Source organism: Nyctibius grandis, chromosome 2 (genome assembly GCF_013368605.1).
Source record: "Nyctibius grandis isolate bNycGra1 chromosome 2, bNycGra1.pri, whole genome shotgun sequence".
Classification (NCBI taxonomy): domain Eukaryota; kingdom Metazoa; phylum Chordata; class Aves; order Nyctibiiformes; family Nyctibiidae; genus Nyctibius; species Nyctibius grandis.
Genome location: NC_090659.1, coordinates 99,646,570 through 99,658,618, shown reverse-complemented (window position 1 = coordinate 99,658,618; position 12,049 = coordinate 99,646,570). Strand labels below are relative to the sequence as shown.

General features: G+C 42.1%; 1 protein-coding gene across 1 annotated transcript in view; it reads right to left on the bottom strand.

Annotated features, from left to right (window-relative positions):
• The window catches only part of CCDC169 (coiled-coil domain containing 169), a 29,675-nt gene extending 19,875 nt beyond the window's left edge, over positions 1 to 9,800 (bottom strand). The window contains exons 1-4 of the mRNA XM_068395536.1: positions 9,724 to 9,800; positions 3,081 to 3,163; positions 2,527 to 2,637; positions 2,394 to 2,434 (exon numbers count right to left, since the gene is read on the bottom strand). Of these exons, the coding sequence (XP_068251637.1) occupies positions 2,394 to 2,434; positions 2,527 to 2,637; positions 3,081 to 3,163; positions 9,724 to 9,800 (312 nt within the window). The remainder of the gene's footprint in view (positions 1 to 2,393; positions 2,435 to 2,526; positions 2,638 to 3,080; positions 3,164 to 9,723) is intronic.
• Between the last annotated feature and the right edge of the window lie 2,249 nt (positions 9,801 to 12,049).

The window sequence follows — 12,049 nt, the reverse complement described above, 5'->3', positions numbered from 1 at the left end:
CATGAATCTTTCAGTTGTGTGGTCATTCTTTCCTTTGTGGGAATTGTAATCAAACCTCTCAGAACCACAGCTCACAGGTGAGGAGGCAAGGCAGTATTTAGTAGGGATTAGAAATGTACTGGATTGGTGCAGCACAGCTGCTGGTAAAGGAGATTATCTCACTGGTAATGACTCCTCACGTGCTTGGCAAGGTGTAATTGGATTGGTTAATAGAGTACTAGCAATTGGATGGAAATAAACACTTCTGATACTCTAAGCATGCATGACAGTCTGTGCTTACACGCTGACAGGAATAACATTGTCTGAAGCAGACTCTACTGTAAATTTTCTAGATCAATGTTCTGTCTTCAAAACTTTTCTTCATATATAATCCCAGTTGTATTTTCAAATCAACTCTGTCAAACAGGAAAGTGGGATGGGAAAGATTTTGTTCTCTTTTTAATTAATTGCTTAAAAAAAAATATCCTGCCAACCTAGAAAACACCATGCTCTCTAGGACAGTTCCAAAACTGGCAAAAATGTTTACTATCTGAAAGCCATGAATCAGATCAGAAAGAGCAGTTAATTATTCACACCCTGCTTATAACAGATAATCATTGCCACTAATAGGGCATGCAGCCTCCTCTAGGCTCAGTAAATTCCCATTAATCTTCCGAATCCAAAGCACAAAAAAGTCAGATGGAAACACTTCTGTAAGCATAAGCAACTGGAATAAAAATCGTCAGAGCCCTGCCTCACAATGTTCATTATTCCTGCTTATGTTACAAAGCATTATCACATCTTTATCTGTCTTCTTTATTTTTAAAAGTGGGTAAGAAGCAGAAAAGGTCTCAAAGTAAAAGATTTCAGCAGATGACAGACTAAGGAAAAAGCAGTCCTGAATCTAAAATTGCTTTCACTTCAGTTACTATTTTAGAAGACTAAATGATCAAAATATTTGCTGTTTTTTTCTTGCCATTTTCTCCTCAAGATCACAGAAAAATGTTTTATGCTTTGTTGAAATACAGGTCATGAAATATGATCTTATTAAGAAATAATATTTTAAAAATGAAAACAGATACTTCCTTCAATGTTGTAAACATGGTGTATTTATTGTACAATGAGGAATTTTCCTGTAACTATACTATGCAAAACGTCACTGCAACTATTCATCTATGTTATCACAGTTGACACAAAACTGGGAGTAGTGACTGATACACAGAGGACTGTGTTGCTATTCAGACGGGCCTCAACAGGCTAGAGAAACAGGCGGAGAGGAATCACATGAAGTTCAGTTCAACAGGGGGAAATGCAAAGTCCTTCCCCTGCGGAGAAATAACCCCAGGCACTGGCATATGGTAGGGGCTGACCCACTGGAAAGCAACTTGGCAGAGAATGATCTTGGGGTCCTGGTGGACAACAAGATGACCACAAGCCAGCAATGCAGTCTTGCTGCAAAGGTGGCCAATGGCTGCCTTGGCTGCATTAGGAAGAATGTTGCCAGCAGCTTGAGGGAGGTGATCTGTCCCTTCTCTTTAGCACTGGTGAGATATATCTACAGTGCTGGGTCCAATTCTGGGCTCCCCAGTACAAGAAAGATATGGACTTCCTGGACCAAGTCCAGCACAGGGCTATGAAGATGGTGAAGGGACCGGAGAATCTGACAGATGAGGAGAGGCTGAAAGAGCTGCGACTGTTCAGCCTGGAGAAGAAAAGGCCCAGGGGGATCTCAGCAATGCGTATAAATACGTGATGAGAGGGAATGAAGAAGAGGGAGCCAGGCTCTTCTCAGTGCTGCCCACTGACAGGACGAGAGGCAATGGGCACAATCTGAAACACATGAAATTCCATCTGGTCACAAGAAAACACTTTTTTTACTGTGAGAGTGGTCAAACGCTCAACACGTCGCCCAGAGAAGTTGTGGAGTCTCCATCTGCAGAGATATTAAAAACCCAACTGGACATGATGCTGGACAACCTGCTGTAGCTGGCCCTGACTGAGGAGGAGGGGTGGACTATAAGATGCCAAAGAGGGCCCTTTCAACCTAAATGATTCCATGATTTTGTGATCAAGGTTTAACATTTTTCCATTTATTCATGGAACTAGTCCAGCTACTCCATCTCATATGCCTTATTGCACGTCCCATCACACAACCTTCACTCAGTTAAAAACTTTACTACTTGATTCTTCCCAACATTCAGGTCTTATGTACCTCCTATTTGATGATTTTACTCTATATTTTATAAATTTATATGCAACTGCATATCTGAAATAATAAAAAAGTAAGCAGGACTGATTGTTTTGGTTTCTAGACCAGGCTGCTGGTATTTTCTATCATGAAAAAACAAAGATTATACAAGTTCTTCAATTACACTGTGATTTTTTGGTAACCAACTAAATGCCATAGTACTCACCACAGGCATTTGATCAAAGGTGCGAACAATGGACAATTTATCTACAAATAAGCAGAAAATGTGACCCATTGATATATTTTCAACATACAATCACTTCTTCTATTAAAAAACAGTTGTGAATACCCATTTCTACCTGCTGGATTGCCACGAATAAGCTCCATTTTCTCTTGAAGAATATTAATTTGCCTTTCCAGCTGTTTGTTCAGTTCTACTTGTGTCTCATATCTGGTTTTCCATTCATTACCTTGAAAAGAAATACAGGGTTATTCTGTTTCCCAGATTATTTTGTGCCATTTCAAGTAAAAGTTAGCGTTTTTTTCAAACTGTTAGCACTTTTTTTGGAGACTGAGAAAGTCTCCAGTTAGTAGTCTTCATAATGAGGATTTTTACATACAAAAGAGCTTGAAAATATAAATAAAGGGAATTTTTCACTGGGCTTACTGTGGCCAGAATATTAACCAACTCTATGAATTCGTGTTACGCATAATTTCATTAATAATAAAGCTAACATGCAGCATGTAGTATTCCTTAATTTCACGTTTGCAACATCACACCTATAATAGTCATGCTTGAAAAGGGAAAACTTAAATTTCTAAATAAAAATTTGTACCTCTGTAGGGCCTACCCAAAATAATAAATTTTCTGTGTTTCCTAATCAATTAGCAAAGACTCTTGCAATTCACTTACCTTCATCTTTAACAGTGCTAAGTCTTTTTTCCAGTTCTGTTACTGTGTTTCTCAGTTCAAATATTGAGATTTCAAGCATTTGCCTGTGGTATTTAGAGAAGTCAATAAATTGGCTATTGCATTAATCTTGTTATTAAAATTAAAAAGAACAAATTTAATATATTTTCAGATTAAGCACCTATTGGTCTTTCCTATGTAATTACATCATTCTGCCCATGGTTTTTTATATGTATTTCTCTATGGATACAGAATCACAGAATCAATCAGGTTGGAAGAGACCTCAGGGATCATTGAGTCCAACCGTTGCCCTGACACCACCATGTCAACTAGACCATGGCACTAAGTGCCATGTCCAGTCTTTTCTTAAACACATCCAGAGATGGTGACTCCACCACCTCCCTGGGCAGCCCATTCCAATGTCTAATAACCCCTTCTGGAAAGAAATTCTTCCTAATGTCCAACCTGAACCTCCCCTGGCAAAGCTTGAGGCTATGTCCTCTTGTCCTGTCGCTAGTTGACCGGGAGAAGAGGCTGACTCCCACTTCACTACAACCTCCCTTCAGGTAGTTGTAGACTGCAGTAAGGTCACCGATACTACACTGCCTTAAAAATAAAAAGCATTTCTACTTTGTGAATAAAATTACTTCCAGAAAAAAACAACACAGACATTTCCTAAAATTTAATAACTGTCTAGTAGATCACCAGAATTAAACAAACACAGGGAAGACACTGGTCTTAATTTTTCATCTAAAGGAAGATGCCCAAGCAACATCCTTTTGAAACAAGAATACGCCTGAGAGATGTGCTATTTGAAATTCTGAATTAATTCTTCATTTTGACTCACTGCTCAATGATTGTCATTTTATAAACTGTACCCATAACAAAAATGATTAAAGCATACCATGTATTATGACTATTAGAGAAGAAAGACAGTGATTATAGTAAGATGAGTATTGCAAAAAAAATACAGGCACTAAAGCCACCATTTTTTTCAGTCACTTAAAACTTATCTTGTGGGAAAAAGTATTTTTGCTCATTGATTACTTCAGTATACTGGCTGGGCAGCCAGACAGCTGACAAGTACCATGGAAACTGGGCTCTACCTGCCTTGGAAGGTATGACCAGAAGCAGAAGCCAGTAGAGGACTGACTCTGATGAAAGCACAACCCACCTGCACGCATCAGACAATGTGCTGAATGACTCTCATCCTTCTAAGTGGTAAGATGGTAGTTTAGTGTGCTAAAATCTCAATCATGTCATGAGGAAATTACTGCTAACTGAATTATTGACCATATTTATGCCAACAGCCTGGTTCTTTTTGGAGATGTCTATGGAGAAATGCTCCTCCCTGTGAGACCCCAGGAAGTCAGCCCACACCAGCATAGCTGCAAGCAAAACACAGAACAACACAACGCAAGAGCAGTTTGTGGGTTTGTCCTTTAAAGTTAAGTTTTGAAGGCCAAGATTTCAAGAAACAACCAATGATTCTTGGGTGCCTCCATTTTTCAGTGCCCAAATTGAGATATTTCAAAAGAACTAAGAACACAACTCTGCAAATAAGGCCCTTTGGAAAATGCTTTACAATACTACTATGACGATAGATATATTTTAAATGTTAGCCTAGTTCTTTAAAACATGCAAGAGAGAAAATCATTGTGCTGTTCTATTTTTTATTTTTTTTTAAAGGGGGGCTTCCATGTCAACATGGATCTTCTCTTTCTGAACATGTTCATGATGAGAAATGCTCTTCAAGAAATAGTTAATTAGCCTATGAGAAATCAATGTTCTGACGACAGAGCTGATCACTAAGAAATGGTATCATCTGTTGCACTCCTCATGCTCACATTCAGTTGGGGACATTCCTTTTCCATAGTTTGAAACATCAGATTTCAACCGAAAGCTGCAGAAGCAGAAGGAAACCAAACAACCTTAAGAAACAGAAGAAGTATGCCTGGAATGGGGAGGGCTGAAGAGCTGAAATAGCAAAGAAATGCAAAGAAGAGTAATTTAAGGTAATTCAGGTAAGTTTTCAGTGCAAGAAACACACTGGAACACAATAAGACATCTCAAATGGCAGGGGAGAGCTGGCTCTTCCAATCCCTCCTTGCTCCGTTGCTCTTTTTGACCCCACCAACATTAAATCAGACAGTGGGGACACAGGCAAAGAAATAATGGAAGTACTGGTAACTTGCTGGAGACAAAAAGGGTGTGGTGAAAGTCCCAGGAAAAGATAGACTTGAAACATACTGAGTCAAAAAGCTTAGATGCAGGAATACCAAAGGAAAGCTGATTGCTGCTGCCTGTTTGCCCCACTTCAAATGACGGAGGCAGGTGGCTAGGAAGAAGCAAGATAAAATCTTACTACGTTGCTGGTATCATTCCAATACAAATAGATAAGGTTTCTGTAAAGCAGATTTCTATCAACCTCTCAGTGCTTGGAAAAGAGGAAATTATGCCAACAGTGAGTGTTAAAATGGGATTTTTGGAAGGAAATAACACTGTAAATTAGACACAGTCAAAGCTGTAACTAGAGCTGAGTTGTATCAAAATGAAGTTGTTTTCCTTGTCAAACAAATCCTAATTAGGTGCTTAGATGGATGCAGAGGGATAACACAGGAAGAATGAGTTCTTTAAATCCAATGTTTTCAGTTTTTAATTTCTGTTACCATTCCAAGACTATATACAACGTTTCTTACATTAGATTTTATTATTCTTTCTGGACCATTAGCAAAAATGCCAGGCAACTTCCAATTATATTTTGTCCTGATGAAAATGTGTACAGGAATGATATATTGTCAGGTGTCAGACTGTAATTGCTACACTGACAGAAAGTGCTATTTTCATTTGGCAATTGAAAACAGTTTTTCAAAAAATCTAATTATTATTAAACATTTAATACTCCACTAGCACACAGAAAGTAGCCAGGGTGGAACCTCTCTATTCTAGTCAGTGTATATGCAGTAAATTACAGTCCCTGCACTGACAGAGATGGGATGTAGATATAAATCACGTTGACCAACTTGGTAAATACTTCAGTTTTTTAATGTATTGGAGTATTTTGCACTTCTGGAGTTATTTCTAATTGTGATAGGAAGTGATGGTCACGCCATTTACTGTGAATTTAATGCAGCTGTGTATAGCTGCCTGCCCAAACAGAGACTTGGTCTGTACGTAGAGGGACTGTGGTGTGATTTTACCTACAACCTCACTTGCTAAACATAATGAGACATATTCAAGGCTTATGAATCTTTCCCATGTCAATGGACAATTTATAGTCATCACAGAAGACAGCCCAGAAATCCTGGAAGCTCACATTTAAGTCATCAGGGGAACGTAGCTACATCCTTGCATACTAAGCATAACAAGAAAGCTCTTGTGAAGAAAAGGAGAAAAAAGTGCAGTTCAGATAACAAGGCTGTGATTGAAGTGACAAAAGCAAGAAATTGTTGAGCTTCTTTTTAAGACAGTTTACAGGTGTTATTTCACTTGAAAGTGACAGCCATTTAGGACGAAAGCCATTTTCCTGCACGTTTTTCTATCCAGATCTGGATATCTGGTGCACATATCAAGCAAAAGACTGCCTGAAGCCATTTTCTATAGCAGAAAGAGAAACCAGTGAAACATTACAGCAGAAGCTCAAGGGAAATAATCAGTTCTAGGGCATCAGCTCTATAACGTGGCAGACCTTTACGGATTCCTGTAGAAGACAAAATATATAGATGCCTTCAAAACCTATGAACAAAGGCAGAAACAATACTGTGCAGTGCAAGAGGCACCACAGGGAAGAGTATATACCGTACTGAAAGCTACAGTCTTCTGACGCTTGCAGTCAGCAGTGTGCTGGGAAAGTGCTGCAGCTTTCCTTGCCAGGAAAGCCACAGAAGCTGAAATCTCACAAGCTGAATTAACACACAACTCTATCAACATTAGCTGACATGCATAAATACATGGCTTTAAGACCTCTTTGTCTATTAAGAAGTATACTGCAATATTATATGCCTTGTCTCTCTCTCGGAAACATTTGCCATGACATTTCCCAATCAAAACTTGTACTGAATCTTGATTACAGTAATTCAGAGACAGATTTAAGCTGACTTTAATTAAAGCCTTTGAAAGATTTCACAGTATTACATCCACAATCACTGAGAATCAGCAGGTACTTTATGTGCAGACCCCTTACGGACATGGATGATTCAATTTACTCTTTGAAGTTAAAATCTCTTCTTCATGAGTATTAAATGAGAGAGTGGTAGGGGGCTGTTAGCAAACTGCCTACATGGCACAATAATGAAATAAGCCAGCAAAAAGATGACAAGGGTGAGATGGCTGTGAAGGAATGCAGACAGATATCTGCAAGCCAGCCAGCTTGCTTTATACCCAATGGAGAGAATGAGGCACCTCCTAGGTGTGAGCCATCTCGTGCTGAAAAAGCCAGCCAAAGTAGGTCAGGTGAATCACACCTTCACAGAGCCTTTCTGTATTCAGTGACTATACATGCCACTGGTTTGGATGCAGATGTCTAACAACCCTGGTCACTAACAGTTAGGTTGAATAAATAACTTCTGTGAAATAGACAATAATGGTATTGTCTATTTGCACACACAAGATACATACAGGAAACAGGTGCAGAATCTACCTGGAGCAGCAAGTCTTTTACTGTCATGCCATCAAAATAAAGGTTTTTATTAAATTTGTATTTTCCTTTCATTGGCAAACAAGTCATCACTTCACAATGTCTCCTGGGCTTTGGACCCAGTCTTGTAGAAAATTCTTAGGGATATTAGCAAGACATTAAGGTACATAAAGAACCCAGGTTTTCATCAATTTAAAAAAAAATAAATCAGAGCAGTGAAACAAAGCCAACACCATTCTGCTTCTTACCTGAACACCTATAATATCAAGATCGTGTGTCAGGTAAAAGAATTGGTGCATGCAGAGGATAATTGATATATTACACTGACACACTACTGTTCAGGAGACTTAGTAACAAGGACATTTGCTTGCACATTGGTGCAAGTATGCACAAGCTCCTTTTTGTGCCATTTTGAATGCAGAAGCTGCCTAACCATTTTGACTCTGTTAATATTAGCTTCCCCCTTTCCATTAGTGAATAAATATTTTATAAAGTCCACAACTGCAGGACTAGTTTGAAAAGAATCTGAAGCCTAGACACTGAAACAAACATTGTCCAGGGGAAAGACCAGTATGGAGCAGAATGTTTGGAGGTATGGAAACGTGAATATTAAGGGTCTGACTTAAGACAGCACAGGAGCTTCTGACATTTTCTAATTTTTAACATTCAAAAGGCAATCATGTTCTTTAACACAGGGAAAAATGTGTAACTTCCTAAGCAAACTGGGAAAAAAACCAACCTAAAATCCCACCACTGTGTGAGCATCAACAATAATCACATCACTGAAACTTTGCTGCTTAAGCAAGAGGACTAACTGGTAGCACTAACAAGTTGTCGTCATCTCTGCAAACTGCACTAGAGAGACACCGTACCTTCGCTGTAGGTTTCAGAGGTATTTATTGATAGTGCAGAAAGGTGAAATCCAGCTTTCTAGTTTTGTTCAACATTGTGGAAACAGAAGTGTTTGAAGAGCACCTCATTGTCCATTTGAGTCTTCCTCCCTCAAACAGGCATGCACCTACATGAGGTCTTTTCTGTTCTTACCCCATTGTGGCTTCCAACCCCAGTGTACTGGTTTTGGCTGGGATAAAGTTAATATCTTCTTCACATTAGCTCATAGGGTGCTGTGTTTGGGTTTGTGATTAAATCACTGTTGACAACACACCGATGTTTTAGCTATTGCTGAGCAGTTTTACAGAGTCAAAGCCTTTTCTGCATCTCGCATCGCCCCACCAGCAAGTGGGCTGGGGGTGCAGAAGAAGTTGGGAGGGGACACAGCCAGGACAGCTGACCCCAACTGACCAAAGGGATATTCCACACCATTTAATGTCATCTTCAGCAATAAAACTGGGGGGGCTGGAGTTTGTCAGGCCTGCCATTGCTTGGGGATTGGCATTGGTCAGCTGGTGGTGAGCAACTGTTTGGGTTTTTTTTTGCATCACTTTTCTTGGGTTTGTTTCCATTTCCTTTTTCTTGCCTTTTTTTTTAACTTATTAAACTGTCTTTATCTCAAGCCACAAATTTTCTCACTTTCATCCCTCCGACTCTCTCCCCCATTCCACTAAGGGAGGGGACTGAGCAAGCAGCTCTGTAACGTTTAGCTGTCCGCTGCGGTTCAACCACGGCACCCAGTCAGTCCCATTCTCCTTGCCTGGTCAGTACCAGACTCATTTTTAGCTGAAATGATTTACCCTACTTCATCAGGCTCCTTGTGCCAGTCCCAGCCCTTCGGCCAGCTGTCCCTATGGCCCACCATGCCCTGTGCCCCACGCTGTCCCACCAGTCCCAACCGTGTTCCCAGCACCGCCGAGCCGAGCTCTGGGACCTCCTGGGGGACACACGGCCTCCCAGGCCGCTCCCCACCCACCGCAGCAGCCGGAGCATCCGCCCAAGACAACAGCCGCCATTTTGCCGCAGGGAGGCGGCAGAAGCCCCCGCACCGCCAGTCCTTCGGCGCGGCTCCCGGAGCACAGTGCGGTGCCGCAGTCCCGTACCCCGCCGGGCACTCACTTCTTCCGCCTCTCCCGCCCCAGCTCCAGCGCCAGGCTCTCGGGCTCTGCCGCACGGCGCCCGCCGCCATCCCCCATAGCACAGCCATCCCCCATGGCGCCGCCCGCCTCCGCCCGCGTTGCGCGGGGTAACGGCCGCCGCACGCCCGGCGGAGGCCTGAGGGAGCGGCGCGGCCGCGCCCGCCCTCCCGCGGCCGCGGTGTGGCCAGAGGCGGGCGCGGGCGGGCGGTGGCCCTGGCCCCCGGCCCGGGCACCCTTCGGGGCTGGTGGCCCCAGTCTCCGCAGCGGCCGTGCCTCTACCACTGCCCAGGGAAAGCTGAGCGGGGGAGCCGGGAGCCGGGCGCGAATGGCCGCTGGCAGCCGGCGCCGCCCTCCCCTCCGCCGGCCCAGGCGTGCGCGGTGCCGTTCCGTCTGCCCGCGCTTGCGGCAGCTGTTGCCAGTTGCAGCTCTTAACAGCCGCTGGTGGAATGGGTTTTTTCTTCCCTCTGTCCAGGGAAGTCCCCAGCATGTGGCTCGGCAGCACCAGAAATTAATGGGAAAAATACAGTTTTGGCCCAGTTAAAGAGTTTTGACCACGTAGGATGAACGGGCTGGTGCGCTAAGCTTTTCATGACCTGGGAAACACAAATATATGCAGATTTTTTTTAAACGCTTCTTTTGGATGGAAAATAGCAAGGTTTTAAATAAACACTGTGACCCACATGTGAAGGCAGGCACAGCACGGCGGGGCCTGGTCTTAAAAGAGTGCCTAGCCTGTATCTGAGCACCCTTGGTAATTGTCATCTGTGCTGTGCATAAACTAGTTCACAAGTACCTCACTTGAGAGGGGACAGAAGAGCTTAGATAACCGGTCTTAATCATCACTGATCATGTCAATGGACTCAATTAGTCAATATATACTGCCTAATATTTTAATTATCTTACAATGGTCTGGATTCATGCTTAAAAATGTTTGATGTTGCATTTTTCAAACACGGAATTTCAAATTGGTTCATGGCTTTCTCAAGGTAAAGCTTTCTGGAGTAGACTGAATTAATCTAACAGCATAATGCTGCACCACCTCTGTCAGGCGCTCCCTGCCACCTTCTTCAGCTGCTTCGTGTAACTCTCCAACAAGCCAGTACAGATCATGAAACCCAGACGACTTACATCAGGGAAAATGCTTGCAGTTTCTGCTGATTAGTGAGCTGAAATGGCTCACCAGCCACTCAGAAAAGCACTGGAGTTGATGCAAGCACTCACTAGAGAAAGATTTGTTCACTCTCTCAGGAAGGAGACGGCCAGTAATTTTGCTTTACTGGTATACTATGAAAAAACAAAGGGTATAGTTTCTTAGTTACTCAGAAGTAATTCTGTTGCACAAGCAGCAAGCCAAAATGCAATAGTCCTATAGCTTGTTGGGTAACAGAGGCACTGCTTTCAAAGTTCAAAACAAGGGTTATGTATTACCATTACTTTAACATAGCATAAATCAGCATTGCCATCCAAAAGTCGGTGCTGAAATTTTGTGCATTTTAGTCTTAAGGTGGTAGCGTGAGACACTGGAATGGGACGATTTAACACCCTGCAATAGCAGGGTCACTAATCCAGCAGGATCTAGTCTCTGGGGGTAGAAGAGTAGGATGGAGAGTAAGAAGCTCGATCATAAGAAGAAAAAGTCATTTTAATTTCACTTGTCTGATATATATTAGGGCAGGAGGTGATTTTTGACAGTCTCAGGTTATAATTGATGCCATCATCTAATCAGTGAATTATCACTTGAGGTGTGGATTGAATTCAAAATTGTCTGAAATACTTTAATCAAGAAACAAATTTAGAAGAGTGCTGCACTGTAACTGCATTTAAATTTAGCTGCTTGTTCTGCCTTCAGAATTTACTGAATGCTGCCTTTTTAAGATACATGTTGAAAAGAGATTCCATACCAAACCAATAACGTAAGGAATGACTTGGACTTAGGCTAGCATTCATAACTAACTCAGTGTACTGAACCTTAACAGCCAGGGTGTTAACCCATTTTTCTTCTTACCAGGCTGTTAACCCATTTTTCTTCTTACCAGTTTTTGTGAAGAACTGCTTCAAGATTAACTAACCAGCCTACTGAATAGTTCTCAAACCGGAGGGCACATTCAGAGAGCCCAGAAAAATCCCTGGAATTGCAAGGAAGTCTGAGAACAGAGAGCACAGGGTAACTGAGGGCTGTATCTCGGCCACAGTGTACTCTGTCTGCCCCAGGAGACTTTTCTTTGACCTCCTCTCCAGGATACGTTCAGGTCCCAGCCTCAACTCAGGGATTACTAGGTGTCCTAACTAGGTAAACTCTCAGGAAC